Below are 21,860 nucleotides of genomic sequence, written 5' to 3'. Positions count from 1 at the left end.
AAAGGCTTGAACTGGTGCAAAAGGGCTCCCCGTTGACTTACCTCACTTGGAGTGGCACAGGTAATCAGGGAGCCTGCCTTGATTGCTGTCTTCACTGCCTTCACCAGGTCCACAGGGGAGGAGTGCAGATGGATGTTGGTGATCACGCCTCCTGTGAGGTCCACCAGGGCATCCTCGAGGAAGCCATAGTGCAGATCGGAATAGGATCCGAGCAGCCTGGGAGGGGAACGGGGGATGAACCATCGTGGTGCCTTTGGTGAAATGCTCCGGGAGGGGAACTTGTGCACTGACCCTCTGCCTATTTCCCAGGTGAGAGGCTGCCTGGTCCACTCCTGACCATGGCCATCTACCTCCCATTTGCCTGGATGGAGATTCTAGCACTGTCTGCTGCTCCAGGGGCTCCTACCGTCCTCTGTACCTTCCTGCCCTGGTCCCCTAGGCCTGCACGGTCCCATAAGTGGCAGCACTGATGACAGGCTGCGTGTGCCTGTGCTAGAGCCACAGGCCAGGGGTTGAACCCTACCTTTGCCACAAATTTGGCTGCTTGACCTTGGACACATTAAGGAGCCTCATGGGGCTATGTTCCACATAGTGCCTGGCACGTGGTCATTCCTTAACGAGTACTGGATATTACTACATTGAGTATCTCCTGCTTCCCATTCAGTTTAACAGCAGTGTGAAGTACTGACTGTGGGCCAGGGACTATGAGAGGCATGTGTTTAAAAACCCCGTTCTTGCCCTCTAAGAGCTCACAGCTATACCCTGATGCTGGCAGTGGTCATTGGGAGCCGCTGTTCTCACTCTGCAAACCCTGATCCAGAATTCCCATCCCCAGAATTACCCACTCACCCCCAGATTATGAGGGAGATCACTGGCTTAACTAAAGGTAACATAGGTAAGGATGAGTCTTACGTAACATAACCCAAAAGCTTAAAACCCTCACCCCCTTCTCCAAAGCATCTCTTCCTGCCACGCCACCTCCACCCCCGCCCATGGCATTTCTGTTTCTGGGAGATGGGCAGGGCCAGACCCAAGAGGCCTACTGTTCCCCAGGAGAGAGGGTGGCCTGATCAGTCACAATGGAACCTCTCACGCAGCGGCCAGACAGTCAGATGTGTTTTGAGAACTTCAGCTCCCATCCATGGGGTGAATTGGACGGGTTCCATGGAATTTTAAAATTTAGGCAGGGCAAGCTCACAAAGGATGTGGAACTGAGGCCAGATCAGGCAGGAGACCCTGGCATCAAAGACGCCCAGCAGGAGCCACACTCACTGCTGCCTCTGTCACTCTCGCCAGGGACCTACGCGTTCCTGTCCCCGGTGGCAGATAGAGGCAGAGCCCTTCGAAGGGTGGTAGGCAGTGGAGGAAGTCCTTGCTGCAGCTTTTGTTCTGGTAATGCAAAATCACACATGGATCAGGGCCTGGGTCCGTCCTGCTGCCCCCTCCAATTGGGTCTTCCACCCTGGACAAGACCCTTCCCCTCCCTGTCCTTGGCCTTTCATCTGGAAGCTGCAGGGTGGACTGGATCAGCCCTCAACACTCCTTTCTCACTGTTTCCACCTCTGACATTCTCTCCTCCTGGGGATCACACAGAATTCCGGTAGATTCACTTCAGCAAAAACGTATGTATCAAGCAGTCACTATCAGCAGGACACTGCCCCAGGCACGAATGCTTAGAAGGAATGGCTTAGAAAGCCTTTTATTAAAGAAAGCTGAGGATTTCCAGAATGAAGGGGCATCTCTACAGGAGCCCCCATGTGACAGATTAATCTTGTTTTAAAACTGGTTCTAAACCTTATCCTCCTTCTCTCCCTCTCTCTGACCCAGGGTCTAGATTCTTCTCTCTGGAGCATTTGCTCAGTCAACTGTAGAGTTTTCTTTGGTGGTGAGCGTGCCTGGTTGGGGCTGAGCTCTGGAATCCCTCGCTGTCCCACGTGGGTTCTGGCTCCTGTTCCATCGACCAGGGCATGGCTGAGTGTGCTGGAAATTCACAAGGACTGGGGTTTGGGAATCCATTCCCCACCAGTGCGACCTCCTGCTCTTTGCAACAGCCCTTTCCTGGTGATATGCTCACGGTGCCTTTCCTGGCTTCAAACAGGGCTGTGCTAAAGAACAGCACTCCAGAAAAGCCGTGGTGGGGCCTGGCCCCTCCCTCACTTCACTGTTTCACTGCCTCTGGGCCCCATCTGACGTCCTGCACCCACGGCATCCGGCAGTCATCTCGGAGTCACCCAAGACAACCAGAGGCACCCCCTGCCACTCACGGCCAGAGCCCTTGGTGTCTTCTGAAGCTTTCTCTTACTACGCATCCACAATGCCCATGAAACCTGTCCCAGCAGCAGCTGGGTGTTTTGACAAGGAACTATCTTTCTGTTTTCTAAACATGAGCTCATGGATCCTGCTGATGTTCAGGAACATGGCAACTATTCTTAGCCCCCTTTGCTGACAGGAAGTAGAAAGGAGAGAGAGAGAGAACTGTATTCACCGCAGCCACCACTATTCCTCATCACCTGAACCAGGAATTCTGAGACAACCTTGTCCCCATCCCTCTGCTTCAGCCTCATTTGGGGGAAATGTCTTTCTGCCCGGCAATCATATGAAAGAGGAAAGAATTCAGATAGAGCCGGAGCAGATGCTGAAATGCTGTAAAGAGTCTATAAAGGATGGTAAGCAGCCTACCAGCTCTCATCCCTCAGTCTCCTCTCTTATTTCACGACCTCTGGGGAAAACGAAACCCTAACTATGGTTTTCATTTGACTTGACCAATTAATTTCCAGACTCCCCAGCTGCAAGGAGAATAGAAAGTTTGGAGTCCATGTGTTCACTGGGCTGTTGCCTGCACCCTTGGAGGGAAGAGGTCCATCTCCATCTGGACAGATGGGCTCTCTACGTTTGGGCTGTGGTCCTTGTGTGCCAGACACTGAGCTCCACAAGTAGCAAAAAGACAAATCATTTTCCTGTAGGACTGACAATGTCAGGGATGGTGGGAAGGCATGGGAAGTAGTGACTAGGGAAAAACGTGCTGACTCCATCCTCATCTGAGTGTGATCTTGGGCCAGTCATTCCACCTCACTGAGCCTCAGTTTCCTCGTCTTTCAAAGAAGGTGGGGTTTGATGCTGACAGACGTCCTTTCTGGCTCTGAAACACTGTAAGTCTATGTGATTCACCCCTGCATTTTAGAGCTTCCTTTTTTGGATAGTGAGGGGTGGGGAAGCTTTTAAACAGCTTTAATGGTTTGAGACATTTTATCCTCTGCTAGATTTCTTTAAGCAGTGGAATGCGGATGCCATGTCCATGTTCCTATTTGTTTTCAAGCTGAATGATTGCTTTAGGTCATCTGTTAACAAAATGGGGTCAAAGTCATCATTTCCTTCTGCAAGCTTTCTAATTCTCACAGGGAACCACTGGTCTCCCTGTTTTTACATAAGGATAAAACAAGGCCCTGAAGAGAGGAGGGCTGAATCCGTATTGAAAAGATAATGGCAGTGTTTTCATAAGTAGCTTAGAAGTGAATTAACCTCCCAAACATGTGGATTGGTTCAACAACCTTGGCTGTTATCTGGGCTTCATTCTCAAATGCTAATGAGCAGCTCTTTCTGACACTGGAAATGAACAAAAACTATAGTTTTTCACAAGTTTGCCTCAAAAAGAAAGAATGCACAAAAAGAGGTCTTGAGGCACCTTGCTGTTTGGACTGTGACTTCCAGAAGGACCGGGACTGGGGTGGACTGTGGGGCTATTACCACCTCTAGGGCCCAGGACTGCACTCGGCAAGGGTGCAGAACGGATGGGGAAGATAATGATGTCCCCTGGCCAGGTGAGTAAAGACCCGGCAGGCCCAGCTTAACTACGTGCACCTACCACCCCATCACAATTCGGAGACTCAGCTTCTCCATGTGTGGGCCGAGAGGCTGGTTAGGATGATCTCCAGAATTTTCTGGATCTGTGATGCTGTCCACTCATTTTCTTCTCAAGGGTGTGGTCCTCTCTGCTTTCATCTGCTAGCAGTGATACCCAGCTCTGACACTTCCCTCGCCTCTTCACGGTGCCTGCCTCACACACAGCCTCTTCTGAGGGCAAGTGTCCCCTCCCCAGCTCGTGCCCCTTTGTAGCCACTTGACCCAGGTCATGGCCGATTGGACCGATGGGGTCCTGACCCAGGCTTGACCAATAAGACTCCAACTCTCTGGATTGGAATCAGGTACTGGGCGGGGAATTGGGTAGAAAGTAGCAGAAGGTAAAGACAGAGGCACAAGGCTAGGCGGCCTGATGAGGAGTTCAGAGGAAGCAGGGGTCCTCAGAAAGTCGGAGCAAGGAGGCAGCAGAGGAAGATGCACAGCAAAGACAGGCACCTGGGTGGTAGTAGGAGGAGCAGGCCAGCTGCAGAGAGGAGCAGAGCAGAGCAGAAGCCACAGCAGCTGCAGCAAAACCAATGCTAGAGCCTTTCTCCAGGCCCTGGGGACCAGCCCCATGACAGTCCCGGCCCTTGGAACTCTGCGTACCTTCCTGTCCTATTTCCAGGTGTGCCGCTTTCCCCCTTCATAATATCGTCACTGCGAGGTCTTGCTCTTTTTTTTTTAAAATTTATTTGTTTCATTTCATTTCATGAATTTTCTCTTTTTTCTTTTCTTCCTTCTTCCTTCCTTCTATCCACATTCTTTTTCTCCTCCACCCCAAGACAAGCACTTCAGGATGTGGAATGTGCACCTTTTGTTCGTATGTGTTCTTGTGAAATGAGAATTGCAGGGCACAGAGTTTCCATTTCCATAAATAACAGTGCATGGGATTGCTTAGTGCCTCTTACCTCATTTGCAAAAGCCAGAAAGCTGGAGAGTGCCAAGTGTTTGCCAGGATATGGGGATCCAGGAACCCCCAAATAGCACAGGAGGGAGTGTGCATACAGGCAGCCTCTGAAGGACAACCTGACAATACTTATCTTGGCTCCATGCACGTCTCACACCCACTAAGGACACTTCTAGGGGACCGCGAGGACCCTGCCTCTCAGAACCGTCCCGGTCACCGTGCACAGATGGGATCTGTGGCTTCTGACTGCTGCATGGCTCTCCATGAAGTGTGTCCATCCATTGTACCCACTGACCTCAATGATGGACACTCCATACCATCCTCGTGGCAGTCAAGAACATCCTCAGATGTGTCCCTTTAAGGGCCCCCAGGAGTGTCCCTACTGGGTGTGAGAAGTGCGTGTAGCGAAGCGAAGTATTGTTGGGTTGTCCTTCAGAGGCTGCCTGGGTGCACACTCCCTCCCGTGCTGCTGGAGGGTCCTGGATCCCCACATGCTGGCGAGCACTTGGCATTCTCCAGCTGTTGCAGTCTCATAGGAGGAGACGGATGTGTCATTACTCTTCGTGTTTACATTGTGTTGATGATGGAAAGTTTGAGTGTATCTTCATCACCTCTGTGGGTGTTTAGGACAGGGCCCTCTTCCTCACACACACATGTGCACCTCCCCCATCCACAGTCCTGCACACATCCACTTGAGTCAGTCTGAGAGCGTCTGTCCCAGTGCCAAGCACAGTGCCTGGCATATGGTTAAATGCTCAATAAACATCTGTTGAATAAAAGCAACCCAAAGAATCTAAGCACAACATGTGAATTGGGATGTTTATAAGTTCTTAAGCTTGTCAGCACCGAAAGGCAGTCCCTAAGTCATGGTATTTTGACCATATGAGAATGAGCATGTCCTGCCCCACACCCACACATAAATGCCACCTCATAGCAGCCACACCAGGTGCCCAACTGCCTGGACCACCCCAAGGATGGCTTTATTTGAATCACTCCCATTGTTAGAGATACCTCCTCCCACCTATCCCCTCTCCCCTTGCTGAAATCCTGCCCATCCTTTGAGGCCTCACTCAAATGCCATCACTTCCACACAGCCTCAGCCTGACTTTCTGTGAGTCAGAGAGTCAGAATTGTTTACTCTCTCCTCTGCCCTCTCGTCAGACTTTGACCGTGATATTATTAAATATATTTCTTTGGGCCCTGATACCAGCCTTGCATTAATATCATTGTCAATACATATCTCTGTCCAGCCCCTGCCCTGCCCACTCTTCACTATGTGCCTGTGGGATCCTCCTGATGGCCCCAACACTGACCTTTGCACGTGGTGACTCTTTATGGAGACGCCCAGCCAGGTGGCAAAGGCTACAATGCTCCAATGGGGACTGTTTGCATTCCAGGTAGGCAGGACCAGCACTGAGACTCTGGGCTGATGGGTGGCGGGGTTGTACTTACTTGGCATAGGCTTTCTCCAGCAGGCAGGGCCAGAACTCTTGGTTTTTGTGGCGAGGACGCACAAAGAGGCACTTATCTCCCTGGACAGGTAGGCGGTCATCAATCACCACTTCCACCCACTGGCCACATTGCCAGAACTGGAAGAGAGCCAAGCATGTGCTTTCGGACACAGCTGAGGCAGGAGGGAGCTCCTGGGTCCCCCAACTTAAGCCAAAAGTTGTAACATGACCTCTACAATGTAATAACAAACTCTATCCAGAACAAAATCCCAGCCCAGGTTGCCAGGCAGGAGACAGGCATGTCATCTCCACTGGCAGATGGAGAAAATGAGTCACAGACCAACTTAGTCCAGGAAGATATAGGCAGGGAAGAAGCAGACTTGGGTTCTAGCTTCACTTTGCTCCTAAGCGTTGCCTCTCTTTGGCAAGTCCTTTGTGAGCTTTAGTGACACAAATGAGACTCTCCAGGTACTTCTTGTGCACAAAATGGCAATAGGGAAGCAATGCTACCAACAGAGGAGAGTGGTGGGGGCAGGGCTAGCATGACAGAGGCAGAGCCTGCAGGAGCTGAGAGCTTGAAGGAGGAGGCAGGATTTAAGCACGTGGCAGGGATACAGGGAAGGTATCCCAGACAGGAGGCACACTGTGGGCAAAGGCCTGGAGACAGATGACATGGGTGGCTCAGGAGGACTGAGCAGTGACAGCCTCCCTCTGGCCCCTCTCTTCTCCTGTCAAGCTGCCCTGCCATTATAGCAGCAGAAAGGATACTGGCTAGTGTTGCTACTGCTAAGAGTGCAAATGAACCAGATGTTCCTCTCCAAAACAGACTGTTTGAATCTTTAGCATTCAACTCTAAATGGTTCACCCGGGGACATGGCCAAATGAGGAAAATTCATAACAAAACCAGCTTTTTGGATTCTCTTTGCTGGCCTCCCCTGCGTAGGAGAAGCAGCAGGGCTTCCGGCTTCAGCCCTGAGCTTTGGCAAAGGCCAATTTCCACTGGGTGGACTCCATGGAAAGCTGGGTGGATGGGATCGCTCATCCACATGGCCTTTTCCACATCTGGATGTCCCAGATGTCAGGCTGTTGCATCCAGCCGCGGATGCAATTTCAGAGCAGAGATAGAGATTGAGACAGATATGTCAGTGGAGACATGTTTTAATAGTTGCTAATGAGCCAGTGCACTGTGGCGGGTTCTGCATAGCTGTGGACTTGCGTTCCTATTGCAGTGAGCAGCAAGATGTGTCAGCAGTGAGGATGAGAGGCAACAGGGATGGTTTTAGGACGGTGATTACCAAATGCATCCGAAGCACTAAGAGAAGCTAATCCCAGTCCCTAGAAGGGAGTACCAAAAGGACAATCTGGATTTTGTGCTTAATTGGGTGGCAGCATATAGTAGATAGCAGTCAGTCGGTGGAAATGCAGTTGAATGCTGGTCTTGCCTCTTATTACTTTAGCAACAGATGTTGGACAAGATAATTCTCTGGGACTCAGTTTTCTCATCTGTCAAATTGCAGTAGGAGTAAGAACTGCCTCATAGGTTGTGATTAGGATCAGATGAGACCATAAAAGGTGAGATTATGAAAACAAGATGGTAGTTATGAGAGTAGAGACTCCTTTTCAGTGGCCATTTGGTTCAGCACCTAGGACAACGCCTGGCACACAGTAGGACGTTAAGAATGAGTAAGTCCTGGCTAGAATGAGCTTCTCTGGTTAGTTCATCTTTCTTTCTTTCTTTTTTTTCCTTTTTTTTTTTTTTTTTTTTTTTTTGAGACAGAGTCTTGCTGTCACCCAGGCTGGAGTGCAGTGGCACAATCTCAGCTCACTGCAAACTCCACCTCCCAGGTTCACGGCATTATCCTGCCTCAGCCTCCTGAGTAGCTGGGACTACAGGCACCCGCCACCACGCCCGGCTAAATTTTTGTATTTTTAGTAGAGACGGGATTTCACTGTGTTAGCTGGGATGGTGTCGATCTCTTGACTTCGTGATCCGCCCGCCTCGGCCTCCCAAAGTGCTGGGATTACAGGCACTAGTGCCTAGCCTAGTTCATCTTAAAAACAACTCTTAGCCCTATCTTCCCACACCAGCAATGCTGACCGAACTTGCTCTCCCTATACAAAGGGGACATCAGATAAATTTGCCACTCTCAGAGATGATGCAAAGGGCCTGACCGGTGGTAAAGAATGAGGCCACCACCTGCATTTCCTGGTTCATGCCTCTGGGTGGGGAGGACTGGCATTTGGATCATGTCTGCACCTCCCAAGAACCATGCTGGAGGTCATTTTGCCAACACCCAGTGGTCTGACAGGGAAACCAGAGTGTTTTAGGCAAAGCATCTGAGGTGACCTGGGCACTGGATAACTTTTGGAGAGCAGTACACAAGCTGGCAGCAATGAGAGGAAATCTACAGAGGTCAGGGCACTGCAGCTGCTTCTGGGGAACTGTGTGACTTTCTTCACCACCCAAAAGAGCAGAGCGTGTCTTGCCTGGGCCTTGAGTTGTCCTAACCACCTAAGTAGCTCCACCAATGCTGGGGACAAGTCCAGACACAGCTCAATCCTGGATCCTCTAGCTCACTCGCTGGTGTGGTCCTTGGACCAGCAGCAGTATCATCACCTGCCTGACAGAAGACCTAATATGCAAATAGCTGAATGTAAGGAGGCAAGAGCAAGATAAAGGAAGGGCCCAGAAATAATAAAGGGAAACTTAGTTGACTGGAAGGATACAGGTCTTCAGATTGAAAAATATCACTGAATTCCCAGACAAGATGAATTTTTAGCAGGTGTATATATAGATATATTCCAGAGAAATTTCTGAACTCCAAGGAGACAGCCCTTTTTTTTTCTTTTTTTGAGATATAGTCTCACTGTGTTGCCAGCCTGGAGTGCATTAGTGCAGTGGCACGATCTCAGCTCACTGCAACCTCTGACTTCCTGGTTCAAGGATTCTCCTGCCTCAGCCTCCCGAGTAGCTGGGATTACAGGCATGTACCACCATGCCCAATTAATTTTTGTATTTTTAGGAGAGACGAGATTTCACCATGTTGGCCAGAAATGGCCTCAATCTCCTGACTTTGTGATCTACCCACCTCAAGCTCCCAAAGTGCTGGGATTACAGGTGTGAGCCACCACGCCTGGCCAGCACTTCTTACAGACTCTCAGTTGGACAGAACACATTGCATACAAAGTCAAAGTCCAGAGAATAGATTACCATGAGATGTTTCTTCTGCAGCACTGGAAGCTGCAAGACGACGAAACAATGTTTACAGACTTTTCAGGAAAAGAAACATGATCCAAGAATCGTAAACAATGTTTACAGACTTTTCAGGAAAAGAAACATGATCCAAGAATCGTAAACCTAACTGAAATATCATTTTTAAATGAGAGAAAAGGAAAAACTCTCACATATTCTGAGGAAATTATTCAAGGAAATTCTATCTAATAAAGATTTAATTAGAACAAAAATCTTAAGGAGAAATGAAGGGTGGGAGAAACAGTGGTAGGCAATGAGTTTCAAATATGCTTTTTATAAGAAACACACCTATAACCAAGTGAGCATGAAATTAACAATAAAGAAATGAACAAAAATATAACAGGGAAATGTATATAACAGGAAGCTAAAGTGGCAATAGGAATATCAGGTAAAGAGGAATCCAAGGCCAGAGCATTAAATGCAACAAATAGGGATATTGTACAAATTTTGTTGCAAGAAGAAGATAGCAAGATCATAAACCTTTGGGCACCAAAGAACATAGCAGGAAAAGTGTAAAGCCAGAGCACCTGAAAACATAAGAAGAATTCTCCTAACAATAACTATGGGAAGAACTTTTCCTCTTTGTTATGATCTAAAGAATCAAGCAGACAAAAAATAAGTAAAGATAAAAGACATAATGACAGATAACACAATTGGAAATCATAGAGCTTGATTCAGTATGTAAAACTCACAACCATTGGATAATGTAGATTCTTCTTTTGTGTCCATGAGCCATTTATAAAAACTGCTGTGGGCTTGGCTAGAAATAAAACTACTTTATTAATCTCCCCAAATGCAGACAGTTATGAATTATATTCTCCAATTATAATAAAACAGAAACTCAGTAACTAAAAGATTACCCCTTGCAAAACTTAATCACTTGAAAATCAAATAAACTTTAAAGAAACAATCCCTATATGATAAAAGATACAAAATCTAAAATTGTATTATCTTAAAAATTAATAAAAGTAAGACTTTTTATATCAAAACCTATAGACACACATTTCAGAGGAAATTAAAAAGACTACGAATATTAAGTGTGAAGTTTCAGAAAATCACAAAAAACAATACAATCAGGAGAAAGTATAAAGGAATTAATAAAGATAGGATTGAAATAATTAGTTATATAGAAAACAAAACCTCAAAAGGAAAAGAATAGAAAGACTAATGAAAATCAAAAGTTGATTAGTTAAAAAAAAAAAAAAACATACACACACAACACCCACATAACAGATTCATTGGATAAAGAAAAGCAGAATTAAGAAAAAAAGGAAAAGTAAAAATACAGCACAGATTAAGAAAGTAGATTTAGTCACAGATTACAAGAAGTTAAATGAATTGTCAGAGATTCATATAAGCAACTCAGTGGCAATATATTTGAAAATACCAAAGAAACAGTTGATTTTTCTAGTCGAGTATAAATTTCAAGAATTAACTTCGGTAGAAGTAAGAGACCTGAACAGATCAATAGCTATTGAATACACTGGAAGAATTAAAGAAATCACATTTAAAAGGGAGGCAGGCCCAGGTAATTTCACTATTGTCTATTTTACTTTCAAAGAACAGTTAATCAACGATTAGCTTTCATTATTCTACTTATTTCAAATCAAGGTATGTAAAGCTCAATCAGCTTGTTTTAAAAAGCTGGCAGAACTTAAACATGATAAAAATAACATCAACTAGAAACCACTTTTATGCATGATATAGGTACAAAAATTCCAATACAATTTTTTAACAACTTGAATGTACTGAAAGAAGAGTGAATCAAGAGAGCACATTACTGAAATCAAGAGAAGGCAGGATCTGGCTCTTGTCACTCATTCAAAATTGTGAGGTTCTAGCTTATGTGACAAGGCAAGAGAGCAAAATAAGTTCTACAGATATTAAAAGGAGAGACAAAATTATCTATTTGCAGATAATATTATTAGATAACTAAACCATTCCAGATTCTGTTAAAGAAAGAATTAAGAACTAATAAAAGAATTTGGTAAGGAGCCTAGATACAGTTTAATATATGATAAGCAGTAGCTTTTCTCTTTTTTAGCAGCACCAAGTTCAAAATGAGGGAAAAAGACCTCAATTACATGAGCCACAAAATTATAAAATGTTTGAGAATGAATTTATCAAGAAAGATACAGCACCAATATGAATATTACACTTTATTGAAGGGCATAAAACTAGTTCTGAATAAATAGAAAGGTATCCCGTGTTTCTGGAAAGGAAAACTTAAAATTTTTTTAAAAATGTAATTTTTCTAAATTAATAATTAAATGCTGCTGCATTCTGTATCACAGTGGCTTTAAAAAAATAGAAAAAATAATTTTAAAATTCTCATGGAAGAATAAATGTGAAAGAATTACCAAGATATTTTTGAGAAAATGGTAATGAATAATGAAGGAGAACTTATCCTACCAGATGTTACCACTTCCTATAAAGCTACTGTAATCAAAATAGCACAATATGGCACAGGAATAAACAGAGACAAAAATTCGATGTTAGTTACAGGGTTCTCGATCAATGACTCTTTTGCTAATCATTTCTGTCATTTCTTTTTATTCACACAAAAACATTTCAACTCTCATCTTCCCTGTGTGTTGTCAGACTACAAGCTTGAATCCTTTTTTTGGAGGTAGGGAGGGTAACTAACACAACTGTCACTTTCATCTCAGGCTTCCAGGCCATGAGAAAACTTAAGACTCTCACCTTCCCTGTACTCACAGAGAACCCCGTAGTATAATGAGTGTTGCAAGGGCACACGTACCCGGAAACGGAAAATCCCGGCATACTGGTGTGAAAAGCTTTGGACCCTCAGGATCTTCTGCCTGTACTGTGGGTTCTGAGTCAAGGAGCCCAGTGCTGCCAGGAACCAGCAGTCAGCTGTGAGGGGAGATAAGGCAGGAAAGGCTGACGGGACACACTTGGAAACCCCGTCCCATAATTTAAAAGGTCCTTACCACCAGAGGCCACACACTTCCTTCTAAATGATGCATTTTTTTTTCCTCTGAGGAGAACCAGGGGAGGGAGTCACAGGGACTGGCTCCAAGCCAGATAAAGAAGGGGCAGAGGTGGTGGTGGTGTTCATGGAGTCTCGCTCTGTTGCCCAGGCTGGAGTGCAGAGGCGCGCTCTCGGCTCACTGCAACCTCCGCCTCCTAGGTTCAAGCAATTCTCCTGCCACAGCCTCCACAACTGGGACTACAGGCACGCACCACCAAGCCCGGCTAATTTTTTGTATTTTTTTAGTAGAGACAGGGTTTCACCGTGTTGGCCAGGCTGGTCTCAAACTCCTGACCTCAAGTGATCCACCCACCTCAGCCTCTCAAAGTGCTGGGATTACAGGTGTGAGCCAGCACGTCCAGCCTCTGATTCTCTTTTTGCCAGAGGTGCTCAGTTACAGCAAATGTTGGCAATGATGCTCTGTACAATTGAGGAAAACTGATTCACGTTTTTCTTTCCTGTTAGGTCAGCCTCTCCCTGTGCAGAAGTAGGGGGGTGTTCTCTCCTTTTCCTCCTTGAGGGATGCATGGCCTTGAGTTTCTCCTTGGATGTCCTTGTAAGCCCTTTTGAGTCCTCTCCTCCCCTCCCTGAGTCCTTTCTCCTTCACCCCTAACATGATCAATTTGTCTTTGAATGCCATTTCATGCCAGGCACTGGGTTCAGTACAGAAGCCACAAAAACGGCCTCAGAGAGGTCCTTTTTCCAGCTGGTGAAACCCTAATAGGGGAACCATCGGCTGGTGGCCAGGCAGGCTCTATTGACTTGGTCCAAGGCACGGTGATTTCACCAGGCGAAGTTCAATTACAGGACCTATCATCTGCAAGCTGACATTTTGAAAGCTTAGAATGTGTTCTCGAAAGGTTGTTGTCTTTGCTGTCTCCAACTCCTATCCACTTTCCAGCCAGCTCTGCCCTTTCACTCCAACGCTTCTCTTTCTGAGGGTTCTCTTGGCCACACCTGGAACAGCCCAGGTACCTCCTCTTGGGCAGCCCCTCCTGTTGCCCTGTCCATACCCTCCAGCTCTCAGTAGCTCCTTTGCTCTGGGGCTGCCTGGTGGGGTGGGAAGCAGTCAGAGAGTGCTGGATTCTTAACTCTGTTACTAACTGAGTGTGTGACATTAAGCAAATTATTTTACCTCTTGGACTCTCCACTGTCACATATATAAAATGAGGTTGTTGCACACACAAGGTGTCTTGCACGGTCACTGCAGAAACTCAGTGTATGTTTGCTTTCATTTTTCCTGTCTCCTTTTCCCCTGCTCATTGCAGGCTGCAGGACTGGGTGTGAGCAGTTTGTCCACATCTGCACCAAGGGAACTGGCCTTTCTCCCTTAGAAGTAGGGCAGGACTCTGTGGGTAGGCACCACCCTCCACCACTTCCTATCCAAGGCAGGGAGAGAAGATGTTGCACTCTTACCTGCGCCTCCTTGTTGGATGTCAAATCTGCTTATACCATCTAGGATGAAGTGAGGAGGACCCCCTGGTAAATCCTTTAGGAAAGAAGGAGAAAAGCTATGAGCATCATTCATTGCTTTGTGTCGCAAAGTGACATCATTCACTTTGTCTTTCAAGGGTTGAGGTTAATTCTTAAAAAGGTGCTTAAAATCCGAGTTAGGAAAGTTTGCTGGGCTCTTCGGCCTTTATTGCTACCAGGAAGGCAGCAGGTATCATAGGGTGTAAATGTAACTGAAAAGACAGGCCATAATGCATTAGCATACTACACGAAGAGAGAACATAAATAAGGACTTGGAATCCTTGGATCAAATAGCCATTCCATCTCAACAAGCCAGGGTTTTAATAAGAGGTTGTAAATAAACCATAAAAAATGAATAGAATACGTTTATGAGAGGAGACATTTATAAATGTAATAAAGTACTATAGCTTTCATAATAAAGCTTTTGTTGTAAAATGGTATCTTTCAGAAATGAGCATCGGCATTCTGGACTCCAGGTTTAAGTCCAGCCATGTGCTGTAAGGGATATACAGTGCACACACCTCAGCTCTTTACCCACTCCCTGGGTAACTCACAGACTGGGTCTGGAAGGCCCCAGTCCGCTTGTGTGAGGAGCTGGTACTCAGTGCCCGGTCCTTCCCTAACTTCTAACACACATAGTGCCTGCCAGCCAAAGAAAGTGGTTACGGAGGATTCCCCCAGTGCTACCACATCTGGGAAGAACATGAGGAACTGTCAGCAGGCACTGAAATTGTGAGAGTTCCCAAAGGGGATCCCCCAGGCACTTTGGGAGAACACCGGGCCATAGGTCTGGCTCCTGCCCCAGCACCAGCCAGCCCTCTAGACTTGGCCAGGATGACCTCAGCCTCCTCTCTGTGCAGCTCTTTCTGGATTTGCATAATTTAGTAATTGGTCCTTGTATCATTTCTTTTCACATTGACCAATAAGTCCGCAGAGAGCAGGCCTGCAAGCTGGAATTGGATTCATTTGCTCAGTAGACATTCATGTACAGAGTCACGTGCCTTGTAGAACCTGCCAGCTCTTCATAAACTGCCCAGATTTCTGGAAGAGATGCACACTTAGGGGAAAACGAAGGTGTGCCTGCCTGCAAACACAGGGTCCTAGCTGAGGGCATCATTTTACAAAACTCCTCCCGCTGCTTTCTCTACAACTAACTGACTCCGTCAAATGCCAGGAGGGGAACTCTCAGGCCCAGGCCCTTCCGGGTGAGGGGGACCCTGGGGTGGCACAAGGTCTGACCCTCTGCCAGAGCCATGGTGGGCAGAACTTTGGCATCTCCCTCAACGCAAGAAAGAGGGAAGGACATCCAGAGGGCCTTCAGGTGCATGCAGGGTTCCAAGTGGAGCCAGTTTTAAAATGGTGTAGGGCATTTCAGTAACCTTTACTTGTCTCCTCTCTCTACTGGAAAAGGGGACTTAAGGTCTCAAAGGCCTGCTGTCAAAGATCCTCTACTCATGGGAAGTAAAGCAGGGATGGAGGCTGTGGCATTTTCAGACCCAGAACAAAGATGGCTTTGCTCCATTTTCTTGACTTTGGCCACAGCTCTTTTTTGCTGTGGTCCTGCTAGTTCCCCTCCAGGGATCCCTAGAGCAAGAGTAGGGGTGCTTGGAGAACCCATTCAGACAGACCTGGTGTGGAATCCTACTCTAACATTTCTTCCTGGGTGACCTTGAGAGCTTGAACAATTCCCTTTACTTTACTGTGCCTGTTTCCTCATGTGTAAAATGGGAACAATAATACAAAATGTAAGGACAGTTGAGAGAATCTAATGATGATGCAATCAAGGCAATGGCTGTCATTCATCAAATCCTTGCTGAGGGAGGGTACCTTGCTCCAGGATTCTCTCTGGTAGGCTCCCAACAGCCTTGCAAAGCTGGACCAGTCCTTACGTTTACAAATGAGGAAGGATGTGAAATACTTAGCACAGTGTCTGACATAGTACATGTTCAATAATTATTAATCCCCCTCTTTTGAAATATTTGCAAAATTAAAAAGGCTATACTCAGACAAACCCATAGCCTCAGATGCATTCATTATTAAACAAGATAGAATAAAAACATGAATTTAGCAGTAGATCTTAGGAAGAAAAAGACAAAAAGAGCCTCACAAAAATAGGAGGAAGAACTGAAAAGAACATTAGTGAATTATAAACCAGAAAAACAGCAAGATTAATAAATAAATTGTTCTATTATTTGCCATTGAAAGTAATGGTTAATAATGGTTTTTGCCATTACTTTCAATGACAAAAACCACAATTACTTTTGCACCAACCTAATATGTGGGGGAGGGTTACATAGACTCAACCTTTGGCAAATATGGTAGAGAAACCCAAATAAAAGTAGAATTAAAAATTGGGCTTTAGAAATATAAAATAATGATGTAGAATTCTATGCCAATCAATTAAAAAAATCCGATGATTTTCTGAAAAAAATAAACTTGGCTAAAATTGACTCATGTTAGTAAACAAGCTGAAAAGACTAACAGCCTTTGGATAGTATTTTAAAGTTACCAAAGAGTATCGCCCAAATGCCCTGTAAAGGCTTACAGGTACATGCAATTTTTCCTCTGAGTTCCCTCAAACTTTCAGAGAATAGAAAATTCCAGTGTCATTTACAGTTTCAGTGTAAAAATAAAAATTAAAAAAGAATCCTGCCACCATCTAAGAAGCCAGCATAGCCTTGATGCCCAACCTGAGAGAAAACTCACATACATACCAGACTGATTTTGGATAATTTGTTATCATTGTGTAGGATTTGCTGTAGAAATGCAGAATGCAAGGATGGTTTCACATCAGGACATCTACTAATATGAAGTAGCACTTACATGGGCCAAAGGGAAAAATATTTGTATCCTTTCAATAAATGCTATGAAGGCATTTGATAAACACACAAGTTTTTATGATTTACTAGAATAATAAAAGTTAAAAACAAAAATTTTAGCTAATTAGGAACAAAAAGATATTTTAATGTGTTGAAAATTAGATGGTGATGATTTCAAACCACAATTCAATAGTCAACTTCAAGTTTATGGGAAAACATATGAATCATTTGCATCAAAGGTGGGCACAAAAGCAGCTTCTATGTCTCCTGTCTTCTAAGCTGCTTGTTCCTCCTGGACCCTGGACTTTAGAGATATGACCAATAATCCAAAAAGAGAGACGGTAGGAAGGGATAGAAATGATACCCAGGAGCATTTTAGTCTGCCAGGCTGACTTCCTGAGACAAGGCCCATTAAGAAAATAGGTAAAGATGGCTGGGAAACTGAAAATGTGCTGACTCTGGGAAGGCCACCTGTTACCAGATAGGCCAGGCACATCAGGGCAGTGAAGCCAGTGTGATGAGAACCTAGATTAGATTCACCCTGAACTGGCAGCAATGGGCAGTCTCCAGTGAATCACCTAGCAGCTTCACAGACAGGGAGACTGCTGTGCCCTACCTCCCACTGCTGTGATTTCATAGGTCATTCAGAGATAGCGTTCAGGATTTGCATAGCTTCTCAGGGGATTCTGAGACTCAGCCAGGGCCAGGGAGTAAGTTCAGAGAAGTTGAGCAATTTGTCCCAGGTCACACAAGAAACAGGCTCTGAATCAGGTGTCTGCCTCCATAGTGTCTTCTTCTTCATTCTGACCACACCAGCAGTCAGCATCTTCTCAACCTTTTTGTTTTTGGATTCTGAGATGGACTTGGGCTTTGAGGGCTATGAAACGTTATTAGTACAGAAGAAAGCTGGGATGGTTAATTTTATATAGCATCCTAACTGGATCACAGAGCGCCCAGATACTTGGCTAAACATTACTTCTGGGCATGTCCATGAGGGTGCTTCCACATGACATTAACATTTGAATTGGTGGATTTAGCAAAGCAGATTCCCTTCCCAGGGTGGGTGGGCATCATCCAGTCTATTCAGGGCCTAAATAGAACAAAAGATAAAGAAAGGGAGAATTTGCCCTTTCTCTGCCTGACTCCTGGAGCTGAGATATTGGTCTTTTCCTGTCCTTGGGCAGGGAATTACATCATCCATTCTCTGGTTCTCTGGCCTCCCACTCAGATTTAACTACATCACTGGCTTTCCTGGGTCTCCAGATTGCAGGTGGCATATCGTGGGACTTCTCAGCCTCTATAAGCATGTGAGACAATCCCTCCTAGTAAATCTCTCATTATAAATATATCAACAGGATATCTATTAGGATATATGTCAATATGTTAATGGAATATATTTATATAAGATATATTGATATATTTACTAGCAATAAATATGTCAACAGGATATATATTAATGATTCTTGTTCTCTGGAGAGCCCTGAGTAATACAGAAGCCAGCAGCAATAGTCAAGCTAAGTAATCTTAGGAACTTAATTCTGGATCGTGGAGACCTTTCTCCAGGCAATGCTTGGGGGTAATCTCTGTTATATTAGGTATGTCAGAGCTCTTGTAATGCAAGGGCTCCTGGCATCTTAGAAAATACCTCTCTGATGTGGTCCCAAGCCAGCTGCTCTCCCCTAATCATCTCCAGAGGTAGATGGAGAAATATGCCAAGAAATAATGTGACAGCACCCGGCATATTTCTGCATTCTCTCTAAAGACTTCCACATCCTCACATGGCATGCTGCTTTTGGGTAAGAGAGCCCTGTGTTTAGCCTCTTGGTAGTTGGCTCTTTCACATGGTGGCCAGAGTTCAGTCTGGGACAAGTGGCAGCATCACTCCCTTTCCTATTTTTGCAAGAGGACTTTGATTTATTGGCATCCAAGTTCTCTGGCTGAATGACACTTGGCTGTTGGCAGGGTCACTTTCTGCCATTTTTTGTTACCTATTGCCTTATGGAATGCTTTCATAACCTAACCGGCACTTACAACTCTGCTTTTTAACCCCTTCCTTTCCTGAAGAACACATTTTGGTCCCAAGGTGAATCATTTCTAGTGAATGATCCTTTCAGAAACTGCTCTGGCTGCATGGAAGGAGAGGTGTCACCTGGATAGGCAGTGCCTCACTCTAGGATGGCCACAGGCAGGAAGCCACATGGGGCTGTGCTGAGCTTCGAACACCGGTTAAGCAACGTGCTTGGGGCACACAGCCCATTTTTCAGTTGAAAAGTAAAGTGTGTTTTACTATAAAATGGGTACAAAGATGAAATTTCAGTTTATCTGACAACATTGGTTATTGTTGTGAAGATCTACTGTTTACCATTGTGTACTGTCCAATATGGTAGTCACAAGCCATATGTGGATACTTACGTTTAAATTAATTTAAATTCAATAAAACTTAAACCTTTAATCCCTCAGTTGCATCAGTCACATTTCAAGTGCTCAATAGCCACATGTGGCTAGTGGCTACTGTATTGAACAGTGCAAGAAGAACATTCCCATTATCACAGAATGTTCTATTGGATGGTGCTGATCTATTTAATGAGGATGATAATATTATCTACCTCACAGGACTGTGAGGCCAATTAAATGAAATATTGCATGTAAAGTGCTTAGCATAATACTTTACACATGTACATGCTTGATAAATTATCCATGAAATAAAAATTCTGCTAAAAGGGGTCCACTTTAAGTCCCAAATTTAGCTCAGGGAAATATCATGTGGATACCTCATGTGTAAGTGTAATTTCTTAGCACTGTCCCTTGCTGAGACTGGGGCTGTAGGAAGCATTGAGACTGATGAGGAGTCGGGTCCTCTCAGTGCCATTTGCACAGGGCACCATCATGGGCTGTTGTGGAGCCTGACTGGGGGACGGGGAGGGCTTGGGAACAGAATGAAGCAGGATGTGAACAGGGCTTCCTTCTACTTCAGAAAAAGTTTCAGCAGCAAAATGGATGAGATTATTAGGTTAATTGTTAGAGGAAGGAAGGACAAGAGCCAGAGGAAGGAAAGGGTAGGTACGATGGTGGGGAGGAGAGAGAAAGAAAGGTGTATGACACAAAACAACTTTTCTGCACCAGGCATAGAAAGCTAAGCCTGGTTCTTATGCCCCTGACCCTTGGGCTAGTGTTGAACCTGCCCAGCTGGGATAAATACTCAAAACAGAATGATGTCCCTTGTGGTTTACCAGTTGCCTATAGGAGGAGATTTCTCATTGTCTGGAAAAACTTAGAATGTGGAGAGGGCCTAAAATACCTTGGTGCTACCTCAGCCATTATATAGTTGTAGTTTAAGGGCCACTGGTAAGACCTCTGGTCAGGCACTCAGCAAGTTCTATAGCTTGGGAGTCAACCTTCTAAAAATAGTGATAGAAAGCAGAACATGAGGCCGGGTATGGTGGCTCATGCCTGTAATCCCAGCACTTTGGGAGGCTGAGGTGGGTGGATCACTTGAGGTCAGGTGTTTGAGACCAACCTGACCAACATGGTGAAACCCTGTCTCTTCTAAAATACAAAAATTAGCCAGGCATGATGACTCATGCCTGTAATCCTGGCTACTCAGGAGGCTGAGGCAGGAGAATAACTTGAACCCAGGCAGTGGAGGTTGCAGTGAGCCGAGATTGTGCCACTGCACTCTAGCCTGGGCAACAGAGTAAGACTCCATCTCAAAAAAAGAAAAAGAAAAAAAAAAGCAGAACATGAGAAGAAAGGCATTTTCTACACTCCCTGCCAACCTTCCTTCAGCCCCTACATAGTTTCCTCTGACCCACATTTTTCCCTGAAAGAGTTTCTTAAACTGGCCAAGGGCTGAAGCTGAGATGGCTGGACTGTGAAAGCCCAAGAATCCCAGGGAATAGGCCCTGAGGCTGCTACCTTATGACATTCTCCCAAATTAATCACAGTAACAATAACTAGTGCGCACTTAGTGTTTATACTGTGCTAGACACTGTTCTAAGTATTGTACTCAGTTAGTCCTTAAAGTAATCATATGTGGTACAGGTGCCATTTTTATCCCTAAAAAGGGAAAAAAGGGCAGAACATAGACAGATGAACTTTAGAGAGGGATTGATTCCTGTTTTACTCACATGAGGTAGAAGATTCTACTAGTGCAAAAAACATTACTAGTGACAGGCAGGAACCCAGAATAGGACATGAGCTTATGATGAGGACTTACAGGGGCCATTTAGCATGGTGTTAGGAGCTCAGGTCTTGAAACCAGACTCCTGGGTTCAAATTCCAGCTCTACTATCATCTAACTATATGACTTTGGGCAGAGGTACCCCTACTCTCTGATTCTGCTTCTCAGCTGCAGAATGAGGCTAATAATAGTATCTTATCATAGAGTTACTGTGAGGATTGACAAGTCAAAGCCCCTAAAGCCAGGCCTGCCATATGGTCAGCACTCTGTGGGTATGGCCATTACTATTAGGAATGGGCCAGGCTGGCGTGGCTTCTCTTCCAGTGCTCTCTGCAGTCACAGCTGTACATTGTGGGTCAAGGACATCACAGTGTCAAAGGGATGAGTACATTGGCTTTTTCCTTTACTGTCCTACTTGGAAAATAGGTCAACACAAGGTTTCTTTCTTGCACATATGAACTTGAAACGTGCATCAGGCACCTGTAGATAGGGTTCTTCATTCATCCATTCACTCATGTACTTGTTCATCCAAATTCTAACAGAGACCCTATTAGGCACTTAAGTCAGTGGGGGGAAAGCGCAGCAGGTGGAAGGAATCTTCATTTAAATTCTGGATCCTTCCCTTGCTAATCATGTCACCTTGGCATGTCACATCACTTGTCTGAACGTCAGTTTTCTATAAAGTTAGGAGAAAACGAAGAAGATAAAGTATGAGAAGATACATGGAAAGCTCTGGAAAGTACTATACAAACGTAAGTCTTGCCAACTGTGATAAGAAAGACAAAGAAATATGACATTTAAAAAGAAGTGCCAGAATGAAAAAGTGCCCCCAATCCGCCCAGTAGAGCTCAGGTAAGCTTTTGGATGAGGAAAGTAGTAATGGGA

General features: G+C 45.2%; 1 protein-coding gene across 1 annotated transcript in view; it reads right to left on the bottom strand.

Annotated features, from left to right (window-relative positions):
* Positions 1-21,860, bottom strand: part of CAPN13 (calpain 13) — a 113,954-nt gene that overhangs the window by 70,675 nt on the left and 21,419 nt on the right. Inside the window, exons 3-6 of the mRNA XM_050753267.1 lie at positions 13,920-13,992; positions 12,270-12,385; positions 6,257-6,393; positions 42-216 (exon numbers count right to left, since the gene is read on the bottom strand). Of these exons, the coding sequence (XP_050609224.1) occupies positions 42-216; positions 6,257-6,393; positions 12,270-12,385; positions 13,920-13,992 (501 nt within the window). The remainder of the gene's footprint in view (positions 1-41; positions 217-6,256; positions 6,394-12,269; positions 12,386-13,919; positions 13,993-21,860) is intronic.

The sequence above is a fragment of the Macaca thibetana genome, chromosome 13, assembly GCF_024542745.1.
Source record: "Macaca thibetana thibetana isolate TM-01 chromosome 13, ASM2454274v1, whole genome shotgun sequence".
Classification (NCBI taxonomy): domain Eukaryota; kingdom Metazoa; phylum Chordata; class Mammalia; order Primates; family Cercopithecidae; genus Macaca; species Macaca thibetana.
The sequence above is the reverse complement of the archived record's forward strand: the minus strand, read 5'-3'. Positions and strand labels throughout refer to the sequence as shown.